The following is a 17,566-nucleotide window of genomic DNA, read 5'->3' as shown; positions in this document are numbered from 1 at the left end:
TTGCCACAATTGTTTACCAACATCGGTGGTAAACGTGTGACCGTCCCCAAGAAATGCTTCACTTATGCTCATATTTGAAAAGGCGCCTAGATTCCACCATCCAAAAACCTTACTCCATAAGTCGAATGCAAAACTGCAAAAGATAATGGAGTGGTCCACCGTTTCAAGCCCATTGTCACAAACTGGACATCGAACCGTACCCAAATCCATCCCTCGCTTATCGAGTTCGACCCTCGTAGGTAACCGTTTTTGACGAGTTCGCCAAATAAACAGTTCGACTTTAAGAGGGACAAGGTTATTGCGAAGTGTCGGGATGCACGAGGGAGTGTTGGGAAGATTGGCCCGAATAAGGAGATCCGTGAGCTTCTTTACCGAAAACGAACCGTCCCCACTCCAAGCCCATGACCATTCTTCTCGACCTGAACTACATGGGATAAAACTAGATAAAAGGTTAGTAAGGTTGGTGAGGTCCCCGACCAATCTCCCCGAGATATCACGGGACCAACACCAAGAGGTAAGAATATTAGAACCTTCCCAACGGACCCGGTCAAGGACGGTGGCATCTTTATTAGTTTCAAGTCGAAAAAGTCTATTAAATTTATCTTTTAGTGAAAAATCCCCAACCCAAAAATCATCCCAAAACCGAGTACTTGACCCGTCGACAATCCTCTTTTTAAACGAATGAGCGAACACAGAGTCATTGATAAACATGTTTTTACCCACTTTAAGAATACCCGCCTATGTAGAAGAAGCACGAGAGGAAGGGGGAGTCGAAAATAGTCCCCCGTCCTCACCATAAATAGTTTTTATAACCGACACCCAAAGCGAGTCTTTTTCATTATAAAAGTGCCACCACCATTTAGCAAGCAAAGCACGATTTTTAAAAGCAAGAGGGGCAATATCTAACCCACCATACTCACGAGGCAATAGGCATGTGTCCCATTTGATCCATGCCATTTTAGAGACCTAGGAAGACCCACCCCAGAAGAAACGACATCTCATACCCTCCAATTTATCAATAACACACAATGGGGATAAATATAATGAAAAAAAATAGAGATGTAGACTAGATAATACCGCTTTGATTAGAGTGAGCCCTCCCGCCATATGATAGTGATCTAGCTTTTCAATCTGCGAGTCGCTTACCGAACTTATCGAAAACCGGGTCCCAAGCTTTAGATTGTTTCATGGAAGAGCCGAGCGGAAGACCAAGATAGGTGATCGGGAGTATGCCTGCAACATACCCTAGCCAAGCCGCCATATTTTCAGTTTCAGATTTGGAGACCCCGAGACCATAAACGCAACTCTTATGAAAATTTATTTTTAAACCCGATGTCGATTCAAATCATTTAAGAATTTTAGTAAGATTTTGCACGTTGCGTCTATTCCATTCGCCAAAAAACAAGGTGTCATCCGCATATTGCAAGTGTGTGACACGAACAACCCCCCGCCCGATAGGAATCCCCGAGAAGCAATTATATGAGGCGGCCATTTTAGTTAGGTAGTTTAAGCCTTCGGCCACCATGATGAATAGATACGGGGATAGAGGATCCCCTTGTCTCACGCCTTTCTGTAAAGCAAATTCTTTTGTAGGGGACCCGTTGACCAAAATTGAGATAGAAGCGGACGAGAGGCATGCGTATATCCGTTTTCGCCAACGATGACCAAACCTCATTAGTTCCATGATTTCCATAAGAAAGTCCCAACTAATACTATCGAACGCCTTCTCGAAATCGACTTTAAAGAGGAAGCCTTTTCTTTTAGTTGCCTTGACATCATGAAGTACCTCATTTGCGATTAACACGCCATCGAGAATATAACGGTTTTTAATATATGCACTTTGCTCGAAACCGATGACTGAGGATATAACCCTTTGAAGCCTTTTAGTCAAAACTTTTGATAATATTTTATAAAGACAACCGATTAAACTAATTGGACGATAATCCCTAAATCCGAGTGGGTCGTTCTTTTTTGGTATAAGCGCGACAAAGCAAGAATTACAGCCTTTAGAAATTTCCCCAACCTCCCAAAAACGAGTAAAGACCGCAAGAAGATCCTCTTTTATTACGTCCCAATGTGTTGTAAAAAATTTCATATTAAATCCGTCGAGCCCCGGGGCCTTTTCGCCCCCACAATCTTTAATGGCATCATGAATTTAGGAAAGTGTAAATGGAAACTCAAGGCTTGTTGCCTCGTCGTTGTTAAGCCTTTTTTCCAATGGACCACGAATTTTGAAGGTTCGTTCATTTGTGTTGCTAAAACGATTTTTGAAGTGTGTAAAGGCGGCCAACTTGATTTCTTCCGGGTTTTCCATCCATAAACCGTTTAAATTGATGCCCCTAATGTTATTTTTGTTTTGCCTTCTTTTAATACACGAGTGAAAATACTTGTTGTTTTCATCCCCATCGATTACCCATTTGATCCTAGCTTTTTGCTTCAATATGGCCGCTTTTTCTTTATCTTTAAGAACCTACTTTTTCCTCGAATCCAACCACGAAGCAATCTCTGCATCCGAGAGGTCACGAGTACCAATGAGGTTTTCCCAATCGGAAATTTCTTTGTGAAGAGTATCAATTTCAACGTTTAAACTGTTGAATTTTGGGTTGCACTTTTCCTTCAACACCACTTTGACATTCTTTAGCTTGTCACGAAATACACAATCCGCCCTTGAATTTTGAATGATAGTACCCCACGCTTCTTTGATCAAATCACCACTTTTCTCATCCTCAAACCAATTGTTAAAGATCCTAGTTGGTTTCGGGCCGAAATCATTGTTCAAGTCTTTCAAAACGATGGGGCAATGGTCAGAGTAATCTCTATCAAGAGTGCACGCTGTAATTCCCTCCCACGATGAATGGCATGGTTCCGAGACCAAGAACCTGTCAAGTTTACTATATTTTAATCCGTCGTCGCTGATCCTTGTAAACTTCATGCCTCCCAGTGGGATTTCAATAAGATTCGCCTTATCTATAAAATCATTGAACATCTTTGCCCTATTTTCGATGAATTCACAATTTTTCCTCTCTGTTCTTTTTCTTACTTCATTAAAATCACCGCAAATAATCCAATCACCAACATCTACCTGCATAATATTATCAAGACTTTCCCATAGTTTTTGTTTCAAAGTATCATTATGCGGCCCATAAACATTTAATATGATAGATTCTACCATTTTGCCCGCCCAACGACCACGTATCCCTAAGAAAAATTCTCTTTCGACCACCCCGGAAACACAAAATCTAGAAGGGTCCCATATCATTATTAACCCGCCCGATAGACCCACCGACGGTTTAAAAATATATTCGAAGTTTTTATTACCCCATAAAGATTCAATCATAAAATCAGTAACACGTTTCCTTTTTGATTCTTGAATGGCGAAGATGTCCGGATTATGAAAACGAATTAAGTTTTTTATCCAGTTAAATTTTTCTTTATCAAGTTTCCCGAGCCCACGTACATTAAAAGAAATTATCTTCATTTTAATAAATAAAATAATAAGAAGAAAACGAAATGGGAGATAGAGTTACTTCCCTGACGGTGGCCCGATCCATTCGAGCCCGATATCTATCCCGAATTCTTTTAATCCAAAGCTACCATTTGAAAGTGCTTGTTCGTTGCTAGAAGTTGGTTTACATGGAGGCTTGATCTTAGATGTATTATGGAGATGAACCGGACCGGAAACAGTAACATCACCCGGATTGGGACCAGTAACGTCACCTTTTTCTTCAACATGAACATCAGTAACATAACTCGTATCAGCTTTCCCCCCTCTCGGATTGGGATTAGCAACATCACCCTTAACCTGAACATTAACCGGATTGGAATCGATAGAATTATTATGATCTAGATGCTTGCCTGACCCGTCACAAGTATTGGGGTTCTCTGTTTCGTCCACTTTGTTGCGTTTTACCGGGAGCCATATGTGAATTTCATGTGTAAATCGTGGCGTTGGTAAGAAGCCCGGAGGACAATCAACATCGAATTGCCCCTCAAAGTTGGGGCTATTATGTAACGACCCGACTTTTTCGACTTGCTTTTATGCCTGGTATTTTAGCGAAACTGCGTTTTTGTGCGTACTGTGTTACTTTATTACTCCGGAACCTTGGCACACGTGTTTTATATTCATAATTACCCTAAAACATGAATTGGTGTATGTGGAATGCTTAACTTGTCCTTTGCATGCTTTATAACCGTTAGTGTTACTTGCCTTTACGAATAAACCGCGGACTGCGCGCACGTTTGACTTTTGTCGGAACCGGAACTTTTGGACTGCGAAATATTAATTATTATTTTATAATAATAATTACTTGGGCCTTTGGATGCTTAATTTTATTTATTTAATTGCTAAAGCACAATAGTTAGTCTTGTTGGACTTTCTACCTTGTTGGGCTCAAGCCCACCCTACTCTAGCTAGTGACCCAATTAATTAGCCCAAGTAATATCACTAGTGGCCCATAATAAATAAATAATGAGTCATACTAGCATAATGGATAAGGATTATCTAATTGTCACTTAGGATTCTAGCATTAGTACACACTTTATGCTTCAAGATCTTCAAGAACACTTAAAGGTTCAAGTTTTCTAGCTTTGTAACCTTGTAACTTGTGTGAAATGGATCCAAGCTCTCTAGCTTAGGGTTCCATCACCTCTTTTGACTTGAATTGTGCTTATACTTGATGAATTGATGTAAAGTTTGTAGCTTCAGTTGTTGTTGTGAGTTGAAATTGTGTTAAGACTAAGGATATGATGTAACCTTGGTCCATCATCCATCTAAGACTCATGAATGAGTTGTGTTCTTACTTGGTCTTAACATATTGTGTATTGATGGTGAATCTTGGTCAAAAGAGATGCTAAACCATCAACGAGTTGTACACTTGAAGCTACAAGCATCAAGGATGAGAACCGTGATGAGCATCAAGCACCAAGAACCCCACCGGAGCACTTGTCCACTGATTTTTGTATCTGATCAGACCACCTGGGCTACTGGAAAGTTGATTTTCAGTTAGTTCAGTTCGAGAAGATGATTTTCCGTTTAGGCCTCGTCTTAATCCGAGTTACGGTTTAGGATTTATGGCCCTCCGAGAGTCACTACACCCTATTAACGTTGTGCTGAAATTTCTGACCTACTCGCACTTAAACCGCCGCCACGGTCAAACGAAGACGAGTTAGGTTCTAAAAATTGGTCAGCTGTTAGGGGACTCATATACGGAGCCATAGCCACTGACTATGCGTCTTTTTGATTTACGTAGAGGTCGTAGCAGCTGACCAAAGTCAGCCTATTGTTTCGATCTCTATTCTCGTCGAACTTACTTAACTTTTATGAATGATGATGATGATGATGACACTTAAACTTATTTTATGCACTATTAGAATTTATAAAAACAACCTACTGACCTAGTAACCTTTGATTTAGGTTGACGACCTTTCGGACCGACTTACTACTTGCGTACTTTCATTACCGACTTTACCACTTTTATCACTGTGAGTTATAGCATCCATTTTTACCACTTTTACTATTTTTTGAACTGAGAATACATGCGCTTTTTACGTTTTACATGTTAGGCACGAGTACTTAAACTTTATATGTGTGTGGGTTATACAACGGCATAAATATTCCCTTTAGCACGGTAACGTTTAGTCATTGGTTTTTGAACCGGTGAACGCGAATCTTAGATATGGATCCATAGGGTTTGACATCCCCACTCGGGCTAGTCGCGCTAGCATTTAACGAGTGTTTAATACTTCGTGAACATACGCACTCGCCAAGTGTACTTTCAGGGGGTTATAAACGTTAAGTCTAGTTACCGGGTGCCCACGGTTATGCATATACTTTTCATACTGTTTTGATACGCTGTTGCAGCACTGAAATCTCGTGGCCTATCTTATGTTACTATTACAACTTAAACTATAGCTCACCAACATTCGTGTTGACTTTTTAGCGTGTATTTATCAGGTGCCTAGAGGTTTATTGCTTCCGCTGTTAGACTTGATGTCATGCTGTTATTGAATTGCTGTTAAGGACCTGCTGTATTAGTTATCCGCTGCATTACTAGAGATGTCTCATTCATGGAACTTTTCTGTTGCATTCGTAGTTTATGTTAATTTCAAACAGTGGCTTTGTAACAACCTTAGGGTCAAATAATTATGTTTATGCTCCTATTCGTAGGATGCGCGCTCTCTTTTGTAAAACGTTATCTTTTTAATGAATGCAAATCGGTTTTCAAACAGCATGTAGTGTTTGACCTTGTGATGATCCTGATGTTGATGATCCGTACACGATGGTTTTGTACGGGGCGTCACAGTTGGTATCAGAGCATTGGTTGTAGGGAATTAGGTTGCATTAGTGAGTCTAGACCGACCCAAGTAGGATTCACTAATAGGACTAATCTACAACTTGCTAGTTTACTTGTTTCTGCGAGACTTACTGCATGCTTTTGTCTACTATTCTCAGCTGTATGATCTTACTGCATGCTATTGCTTATCTTCACTGCCATACGAACTTGTTGTATGCTTACTTCCGCTAATGCATGATTACTATCTGCTTTCACATGTTATTTCTGTTTAGCACTATTGTTATTGCCATGCTAGGTTGCTATAGTGCCTAATACCTGCTTGCTTATGACTTACTGATATGGAAAAGTTATTTTCCTTGTTCAGATGTCGGATATTCCACCTGTCATCATTTTGGACAGCGATTCAGGCTCGTCAGCCACCTCACATACTGCTGCTACCGACACACAGATCCCGTTAACCAGTGACCTTGGTGCTTCATCCTCCGGAAGCAGCAGTCATACACCTGTACCAGTGGTTACCACAGTCGGAGCCCAGGACCCTCCGGAGATTTCAGCTCCAGTTGCCCCGGTACCTCAGGAGCCACAGCCCCGCCCCAGTGGTGTTGTGATTCCCGGGGAATACGGGGACGTTCCGTTCCGTAATGAGCATAACCATTGGTGCCGACGCCTTCTTGATGGACGTGTCATACCGATCCCACCTTTCAGATACCGGATCATGACTACCGGACGCCGATCGCCGCCACCCCCAGCTGATTCATCATCTGACGACTCATCCACGGACGACACTAGTGACGATGACTCCGACGAGGAGAACCTTGAGGATGCACCTGTGCAGCCACCCTCCACCCCGCCGAAGAAGCGGTACCGTTTCGATGGCACCGTTATTCCGGGGATCAACGGAGGTCGAGCGTTCACTAACGCACATGGTCAGCATCGTAGGGTTACCGCCCGTAAGCGGGTTGTGCCTTACCCGGCTGATCCGTTCGTGCGTAAGCCTTACCGCCGTGCAGCATCTACCTCTGGAGCCGGACCATCTGCACCACCAGCACCACCTGCACCAGCAGCTCCGCCTGCTCTGCCAGCCCCTCCCTCTGTCGAGGAACTGACGAGGGAGGTGGAGATCCTCCGTGCTCGGGTAACTGAGCTCGAGGAGCAGATGTCCCATGTGCTGGACATCTTTTACCCACCTTCACCATAGAGCTTTGTAGTAGGTTTCATTTTGTAATCTCGTTTGTAGTTCCATGTTTTCCTTATATAATGTGCGAACTTATGCGAATGTATGCAACTCTTTATTAATTAATGGAACTTTGCGTTGTTTAATCCTTGCATAGTGTTCTATTTACATTACTGTATGTTGGTTTTGTTGTATTTGTACCTAGTTGCGTTACTATATTGGCATGCGTTGTGTTGTTTCCCTGTTTACTATATACTGTATTATTGTATGTTGTATGCTGGATTTTGACCTGAGTCTAAACTTTTGTTTCGAAGGGCAATGGCAAACACACGAACAACACCCACAACAGCTCAAATCGAAGAGATGATTAATGAACGAGTCGCCACAGCCTTGGCGGAAATGAACCCTCAAGCTGAACCACCGCCGGTTATCCAACCCATTTGAAACGGGTGTACCTACAAGGAATTCCAGAGGTGTAAACCACATAACTTCAGCGGAACTGAGGGGCCTGTTGGTCTCACAAGATGGTTTGAAAAGCTTGAATCAGTATTCCGAGTCAGCAACTGTTCCGAGTCCAACAAAACCAAATTTGCTTCCTGCACGCTATCTGATGGCGCCCTCATGTGGTGGAACACCATGGCACAGGCACAAGGTATTGATGAGGAGTATGCTACGCCATGGGAGGAGTTCAAAGCGGCTATGATTGATGAGTATTGTCCGAGAACCAAGATACAAAAGATGGAAAAGGATTTTATGCAATTGAAAGCTGTTGGCAACGATCTCGATGGTTACAATCGGAGGTTTCTTGAGTTAGCTCTTATGTGTCCTACCATGGTCAACCCGGAATTCAAGTGTATGGAGAGATACTATTGGGGACTCCCTAAGTCCATCAAGGGTAATGTCACCTCGTCCAAACCACCGAACGTTCCCGAAGCAATGCGCATGGCGCATACACTCATGAATCAGATTCTCATCGATGAACCGGAGAAATCCAAGTCTGAAGCGGGTAGTAGTGACAAGCGAAAGTGGGATAACAGTAAGGGGAGGACCTATGATCAAACCCCCGCTAAGAGACACAACAACGGTGGAAATCCCAACCCCGGCACAAGCTCCAACCCGAACTACAAGGGCACTCTACCGCAGTGCAAGAGGTGCTACAAGCACCATACCGAGTACTGTAATGCGGTCTGTGAAAAGTGCAACAGGATCGGGCACGTTGGCAAGAACTGCAAGATTCCCGTCCCAGCTGCAAGGACAAACCAAAATGGGACAAACCAAAATGGGCCAAGGAAATGTTACGAGTGTGGACAGCAGGGCCACTTTAGGAATGATTGCCCCAATAAGAAGAAGGATGGCGGACCACCGCGAGGTAGAGCTTTTAATGTTAATGCAAGGGATGCACGCGAGAACCCCGACTTGGTGACAGGTATATTCACTATCAACAATCTTTTAGCTTCTGTCCTATTTGATACTGGTGCCGCTAGAAGTTATGTATGTAGACACTTTTGTGATAAGATAAATTGGTCATTAGTTCCTTTAAAAGAAAGTATGCTTGTCGAGGTAGCCAACGGTAAACTTGAAAAGGTTGACCAAATTGGCCGAGGAGCTATTATTAACATAGCTGGCGTGGATTTCGAAATTGACTTGATACCCATCAAATTGGGAAGCTTTGACGTGATTGTCGGCATGGACTGGTTGACTAAAGTAAGGGCCGATGTTATCTGTGCAAATAAAGCTCTTCGTATACCACAAGGAGATGGTGAGCCACTGGTTATATACGGAGAGAGATGTAGTCCGAAACTGAACCTCATTAGTTGTATGAAAGAGCAGAAGATCATGAAGAAAGGACGTCTTGCTGTTTTAGCACACGTGAAGGCTTTAGAAACAGAAGAGAAGAGTGTGAATGATGTGCGAATCGTGAATGAATTCCCCGACGTCTTTCCGGAAGAACTGCCTAGATTACCGCCACCGAGAGCCGTGGAGTTCCAGATCGATCTAGTGCCGGGAGCTGCACCCGTAGCTCGTGCGCCTTATCGTCTGGCACCTTCAGAACAGCAAGAATTGCAGAGTCAACTACAGGAATTGCTCGACCGAGGGTTTATCCAACCGAGCTCGTCGCCTTGGGGCGCACCTGTTTTATTCGTGAAGAAGAAGGACGGATCTTTCCGCATGTGTATCGACTACCGCGAACTCAATAAATTGACGATCAAGAATCGATATCCTCTTCCCCGAATTGACGATCTTTTTGATCAGCTGCAAGGATCAAGCGTTTACTCTAAGATCGATTTGCGATCCGGTTATCACCAATTGAGGGTGAAGGAGAGTGATGTGATGAAGACTGCGTTTAGAACCCGCTATGGTCATTATGAGTTTCTCGTGATGCCATTCGGTTTAACCAACGCACCCGCTGTATTCATGGACCTCATGAATCGTGTCTGCAAGCCATATCTGGATAAATTCGTTATCGTCTTCATAGATGATATCCTCATCTACTCCAAGAGCGAAGAAGAACATGAACAACATCTTCGGTTAGTGCTCGAACTCTTGAGACAAGAGCAGCTTTATGCCAAAATCTCCAAGTGTGAATTTTGGCTGAAGGAAGTCCAATTTCTGGGTCATATTGTGAGTGATCAAGGTATCAAAGTTGACCCCACCAAGATTGAAGCTATCAGCAAGTGGGAGACACCCACTACTCCGACTCACATCCTCCAATTTCTAGGTCTTGCCGGTTACTACAGAAGGTTTATTGAAGGTTTTTCGTTGATTTCGCGTCCTTTGACCGCGCTGACTCACAAAGGAAAGAAGCTCGTTTGGGAAACCGAACAAGAAGAAGCATTTCAAACCCTGAAGCAGAAGTTAACCACCGCACCTATCTTATCTCTTCCCGAAGGCAGTGACGACTTCGTTGTGTACTGCGATGCTTCAAAGAATGGTTTTGGTTGTGTATTGATGCAAAGAACGAAGGTTATTGCTTATGCATCTCGTCAACTGAAGGTCCAAGAGCGAAACTACACTACTCACGATCTCGAACTTGGAGCCGTTGTCTTCGCATTGAAGCTGTGGAGACACTATCTTTATGGAACGAAGAGTACTATCTTTACCGATCACAAGAGTCTCCAACACATCTTCGACCAGAAGCAATTGAACATGAGACAGCGTCGATGGATTGAGACGCTAAATGACTACGATTGTGAACTTCGCTACCATCCGGGCAAGGCCAATGTTGTAGATGACGCATTAAGTCGAAAGGAGAGGACGGTACCTCTTCGCATTCGGGCTCTGAACATCACCATCCATTTGAATCTTCACAGCCAGATCCGAGCGGCCCAAGAAGAGGCTCTCAGGGAGGAGAACATACCTCGCGAATACCTGAACATTCTCGTCTCTAAATTCGAGGTTAAGGAGTCTGGACTCCGATGTTATGCCGAAAGAATTTGGGTACCTCGTTATGGAGATCTACGGAACCTTATACTTGATGAAGCCCACAAGTCGAGATATTCGATTCATCCAGGAGCCGAAAAAATGTACCACGATCTTAAGGAACAGTATTGGTGGCCAAATCTTAAGAAGGATGTTGCAACTTATGTTGGAAGGTGTTTGACTTGTTCGAAGGTTAAGGCTGAACATCAGAGGCCATCTGGATTACTTCAGCAACCAGAAATCCCACAATGGAAATGGGAAGCAATTACAATGGATTTCATCACGAAGCTACCAAAGACGGTGGGCGGATACGATACAATCTGGGTTATCGTTGACCGTCTTACCAAATCTGCTCATTTTCTAGCGATGAAAGAAACATATACAATGGAGAGACTTGCTCAACTGAACATCAAAGAGGTTTTATCTCGTCATGGTGTGCCCTTATCAATCATCTCAGATCGTGATCCCCGTTTTGCTTCCAGATTCTGGCGTTCTTTGCAAGAAGCCTTGGGAACTCGACTCGACATGAGCACTGCATATCACCCACAAACCGACGGTCAGAGCGAACGAACGATTCAGACTTTAGAGGACATGTTACGTGCCTGTGTTATTGACTTCGGAAAGTCTTGGGAAAGGCATCTGCCGCTAGCCGAATTCTCTTACAATAACAGTTATCATTCGAGTATTAAAGCTGCGCCTTTTGAAGCGTTGTATGGCCGCAAGTGCCGTTCTCCTATTTGTTGGGCCGAGTTAGGCGAAGTGCAAATCACCGGACCCGAGATAGTCCATGAAACGACGGAGAATATTTCTCAGATTCAGGCAAGACTTAAGACGGCCCGCGATCGCCAAAAGAGTTATGCTGATCTTAAATGTAAAGACTTCGAATTCAACGTGGGTGACCGAGTAATGTTGAAGGTCGCACCTTGGAAAGGTGTAATTCGTTTTGGAAAGCGCGGAAAGTTAAACCCGCGATATATTGGTCCTTTTGAGATTTTGGAACGTGTTGGACCGGTTGCTTACCGTTTGGATCTTCCGACTCAGTTGAGTGCTGTTCATCCTACCTTCCATGTATCAAATTTGAAAAAGTATCTTGCTCCACCGGAACTTATCATACCCCTGGAGGAACTTACGATTGATGACAACTCCACTTCGTGGAAGAGCCTGTCGAAATTATGGACCGTGAGGTCAAAACCTTGAAACGCAATAAGATTCCAATTGTCCGAGTTAGATGGAATGCCAAGCGTGGACCTGAGTTTACCTGGGAGCGAGAGGATCAAATGAAGCAGAAGTATCCTCACCTTTTCCTGACTCCATCACCTGCCTCAGCTTAAATTTTGGGACGAAATTTCCATTAACAGGTGGGTAATGTAACGACCCGACTTTTTCGACTTGCTTTTATGCCTGGCATTTTAGCGAAACTGCGTTTTTGTGCGTACTGTGTTACTTTATTACTACGGAACCTTGGCACATGTGTTTTATATTCATAATTACCCTAAAACATGCCTTGGTGTATGTGGAATGCTTAACTTTTCCTTTAGATGCTTTATAACCGTTAGTGTTACTTGCCGTTACGAATAAACCGCGGACTGCGCGCACGTTTGACTTTTGTCGGAACCGGAACTTTTGGACTGCGAAATATTAATTATTATTTTATAATAATAATTACTTGGGCCTTTGGATGCTTAATTTTATTTATTTAATTGCTAAAGCCCAATAGTTAGTCTTGTTGGACTTTCTACCTTGTTGGGCTCAAGCCCACCCTACTCTAGCTAGTGACCCAATTAATTAGCCCAAGTAATATCACTAGTGGCCCATTATAATAAATAAATAAATAAATAATGAGTCATACTAGCATAATGGATAAGGATTATCTAATTGTCACTTAGGATTCTAGCATTAGTACACACTTTAGACAACCATTATCCATAAAGCAAATTTGTGTCCCCTCCCTCCCCTCTCAAAAATCACGGCCAAGATGGCCTTTGCCATGTCACCAATCCTTGTCAATTTTCTTGCTTATAAATACTAGCCCTTTGCCTCTCATTCCAACACTTGATCATTTTGGTTTTTCACACACTTGTTCTTTCTTTCCTTTCTAGCATTACTTGTAAGTCTTCTTTTCCTTCTTCTTTTCCTTTCAAATTCGTGGCTATCATCATCACATTATGGAGATCAAAGTTCCTTTTAGCTTTGATCTTACTTATATCTTGTTGATTCAAGCATGAATCATTCAAGAACATGGAAGATTCAAGCTTTCTAGCTTGAATCTTCATATCTTTTGTAGATCTACTTCTTTTATACTTTAATCTTTCTATTTTGTGATAAAGATTCAAACTTTTGTTTGTAATCTTCATGCATCTTCAAGATCCAAGCTTTATGCTTCAAGATCTTCAAGAACAATCAAGATGCAAGCTTTCTAGCTTGAATCTTCATATTTTTTTGTTAGAACCAAGTTCTTTTTGCTTTGATCTTGTTATTTTTTTTGAAAAGATTCAAACTTTTGTTTGTAATCTTCATGCATCTTCAAGATCCAAGCTTTATGCTTCAAGATCTTCAAGAACACTTAAATGTTCAAGCTTTCTAGCTTTGTAACCTTGTAACTTGTGTGAAATGGATCCAAGCTCTCTAGCTTAGGGTTCCATCGCCTCTTTTGACTTGAATTGTGCTTATACTTGATGAATTGATGTAAAGTTTGTAGCTTTAGTTGTTGTTGTGAGTTGAAATTGTGTTAAGACTAAGGATATGATGTAACCTTGGTCCATCATCCATCTAAGACTCATGAATGAGTTGTGTTCTTACTTGGTCTTAACATATTGTGTATTGATGGTGAATCTTGGTCAAAAGTGATGCTAAACCATCAACGAGTTGTACACTTGAAGCTACAAGCATCAAGGATGAAAACCGTGATGAGCATCAAGCACCAAGAACCCCACCGGAGCACTTGTCCACTGATTTTCGTATCTGATCAGACCACCTGGGCTACTGGAAAGTTGATTTTCAGTTAGTTCGGTTCGAGTAGATGATTTTCCGTTTAGGCCTCGTCTTAATCCGAGTTACGGTTTAGGATTTATGGCCCTCCGAGAGTCACTACACCCTATTAACGTTGTGCTGAAATTTCTTACCTACTCGCACTTAAACCGTCGCCACGGTCAAACGAAGACGAGTTAGGTTCTGAAAATTGGTCAGCTGTTAGGGGACTCATATACGGAGCCATAGCCACTGACTATGCGTCTTTTCGATTTACGTAGAGGTCGTAGCAGCTGACCGAAGTCAGCCTATTGTTTCGATCTCTATTCTCGTCGAACTTACTTAACTTTTATGAATGATGATGATGATGATGATGATGACACTTAAACTTATTTTATGCACTATTAGAATTTATAAAAACAACCTACTGACCTAGTAACCTTTGATTTAGGTTGACGACCTTTCGGACCGACTTACTACTTGCGTACTTTCATTACCGACTTTACCACTTTTATCACTGTGAGTTATAGCATCCCTTTTTTTTACCACTTCTACTATTTTTGGGACTGAGAATACATGCGCTTTTTACGTTTTACATGTTAGGCACGAGTGCTTAAACTTTATATGTGTGTGGGTTATACAACGGCATAAATATTCCCTTTAACACGGTAACGTTTAGTCATTGGTTTTTGAACCGGTGAACGCGAATCTTAGATATGGATCCATAGGGTTTGACATCCCCACTCGGGCTAGTCGCGCTAGCATTTAACGAGTGTTTAATACTTCGTGAACATACGCACTCGCCAAGTGTACTTTCAGGGGGTTATAAACGTTAAGTCTAGTTACCGGGTGCCCACGGTTATGCATATACTTTTCATACTGTTTTGATACGCTGTTGCAGCACTGAAATCTCGTGGCCTATCTTATGTTACTATTACAACTTAAACTATAGCTCACCAACATTCGTGTTGACTTTTTAGCGTGTATTTCTCAGGTGCCTAGAGGTTTATTGCTTCCGCTGTTAGACTTGATGTCATGCTGTTATTGAATTGCTGTTAAGGACCTGCTGTATTAGTTATCCGCTGCATTACTAGAGATGTCTCATTCATGGAACTTTTCTGTTGCATTCGTAGTTTATGTTAATTTCAAACAGTGGCTTTGTAATGACCTTAGGGTCAAATAATTATGTTTATGCTCCTATTCGTAGGATGCGCTCTATCTTTTGTAAAACGTTATCTTTTTAATGAATGCAAATCGGTTTTCAAACAGCATGAACCTTGTGATGATCCTGATGTTGATGATCCATACACGATGGTTTTGTACGGGGCGTCACACATTAGTTGTTTTTCTTTGTAAAGGAGGTGTGACCTCACTCCCCGTAGAGGTGGTTTTGTTGCAGGTTTTCGTAGGAGTTGAAGCCATTTTTTTCTCGACATATGGCACATGAGGGATATTCGATGAGAAAGTGGGTATAGGTGGAGGCCTGTCTTGTAGGTTGAGCCCAATATTAACATTCTTTTCGGCCTGGCAGTATGCGTCCATGGTCTGCACACGTGTGGTATCCGATGGCACATCCTGGTTGATTTTGAAAACATGAGCCGAAGGAGGACTATTAGAAACAGAAGCTGGACTGGGGCTGTTTGAAACCGAACCCTTGCTAGACCTGCGAACCATCATCAAACTTACTGGTATCTTTTTCTACTTCCAAGTCGTTACTACCATTATTATTGAACACGTAATTTTCATTCCCCTGATTGTTTTTAGAAGGCTTTGACTGCGAGTTTGAGGAGTGTGTAGCAGCATTATTAGCATTATGTCCATCAAAGGAACTCTCCAACACCCAACATTTGGATTGGTTATCCCCGGCCTGGTTGTTCACAAGAATATCATCCGAGAAATTGGACTGTAATTCATCATCCATGTTAACATATTCCTCATTCATTGGAGCTTCTGAGTCCGATAAACCTTCACTTCCATCACTCTCATCGTGTTTAGGATTAACATTTACTTCGGAGAAACCATTGGTTTCCTCCATTACGTAGGCAAAGAAAATTGAGGAATCGGAGGTTACTCTCACAATATCATGTACCAAGTGAGCATCTTTAAGTTTAACGAGTACCTTTGCGACAACCAAATTTTGATTGCCATTTAAAGAGCAATTTGAGAATTCTAAAGGTTGCCCCCACCAATTAGCTATTGACCTGAAAGTGTTTTCGTTCCAAAACTGAACTGGGATTCTGGTGATATTAAGCCATGTTATTCGATGTGATAACCCGAAAATTTCTGATTAAATTTAAACTTAATCTTTAACGTTTCCGACACGATAAGCAAAGTCTATGAAGTTGAATCTCAAAATCTTGAACTATTCAATTACCCCTCGATTGTTCTCAACGATTCGCGAATAATTATATGTAAATAGATACATATACTATAACTTGAAAACGTAACAAAGTGTTAAGTGAACGATACTGTGCATTAAACATATTGGTTTGATTATCTGATTGATATATTTAACTATGAAGTTAAAAGATTATGCTAAATGATTGAATTAAAAGATATTTACTGAGTCCCTTAAGGATTATGATATTATTACGGGTCTCTGTTGTAAGGTACGCGTTGATTTGGGAAATCATTCATGTTTAACGGTATTCAGAATTAATGGTAAAGTGTTTGTTTAAATAACGTAATTTGAACACATACAATAATAAGGAATATTAACTGTTAGAATTGAATCTATGAACAACTTGCAACGTATATTTAGAACGTGTTTAAGTATATTGAATATATATTTATGAATATATAGCTTCAGGTTATTTGAAAACAATAATAACATTCGGTTATTGATTCAATTGATATTTAGTTATGTTAATTAGAACGTTTGAGAAATAAACGATGACACATAAATGAATTACATGAATTTAAATTTAAATGTATAAACAATATGCGATATAACAATTTCAAATGATTTTAAAATGTATTTTAATAAATAGCGAGACAATGATTTATAGAAGTAAATGACCAAAACACTCGAAAGTTTAAGATACACTTTGAGTGATATAATTTAGGGATAATTTAAGGCTATATTTTGACAAAGGTACGTGTCCCAAAATATAAATTACAAGTTTTCTCAGCGTACGAAGGGACACTCGAAAAACCGGAACCGGGACATAAGTCGAGTGACGACGTACGACTTATCGGAACAAAATTTTCAAGTCAACTATGCACGAGAATATAATATAATATATAATTAATTAATATAAATTATATATATTATATATTAATAAATAAATATGTCGACAAACAAGAAAACAAAAGTTTGTGAGCTGGATCAGAGGGCCATGCGATCGCATGGCCTTGAAGCACAAATTCCATGCGATCGCATGGGGTACTTTTTCAGGAAAAGTCTTTATAAAGCGATCGAATTCAGTTTTTGTGATATATATTTCTTTCATCTTACACTCCGTATAACTTATTTATATTATTATTATTATTATTATTATTATTATTATTATTATTATTATTATTATTATTATTATTATTATTATTATTATTATTATTATTATTATTATTATGATTATTATTATTAAGATTAATGTTATTATTAATCTTATTATTATTAGTATTATTAATATTAATTAGTATTATACATAAAATACTACGACGAGATTATGAGCGTGTCACTTTCAAAATGGTTTTCAAGCGAGATAGAGCT

At 40.9% G+C, this 17,566-nt stretch overlaps 1 protein-coding gene across 1 annotated transcript; it reads right to left on the bottom strand.

The window, feature by feature from the left end:
- Positions 1 to 2,470: 2,470 nt before the first annotated feature.
- On the bottom strand, positions 2,471 to 3,478 carry LOC139869309 (uncharacterized). The gene has a single exon (XM_071857621.1). The coding sequence runs from the start codon at positions 3,476 to 3,478 to the stop codon at positions 2,471 to 2,473; it is 1,008 nt and encodes a 335-aa protein (XP_071713722.1).
- Between the last annotated feature and the right edge of the window lie 14,088 nt (positions 3,479 to 17,566).

This window comes from Rutidosis leptorrhynchoides, chromosome 9, assembly GCF_046630445.1.
Source record: "Rutidosis leptorrhynchoides isolate AG116_Rl617_1_P2 chromosome 9, CSIRO_AGI_Rlap_v1, whole genome shotgun sequence".
Classification (NCBI taxonomy): Eukaryota; Viridiplantae; Streptophyta; class Magnoliopsida; order Asterales; family Asteraceae; genus Rutidosis; species Rutidosis leptorrhynchoides.
Note: the sequence above shows the minus strand (reverse complement) of the source record. Positions and strands in the feature narration are given on the sequence as shown.

Bases quoted from the DNA above. Each gene is read 5' to 3' on its own strand.
- LOC139869309 (XM_071857621.1), bottom strand. From the start codon at position 3,478: ATGAAGATAATTTCTTTTAATGTACGTGGGCTCGGGAAACTTGATAAA.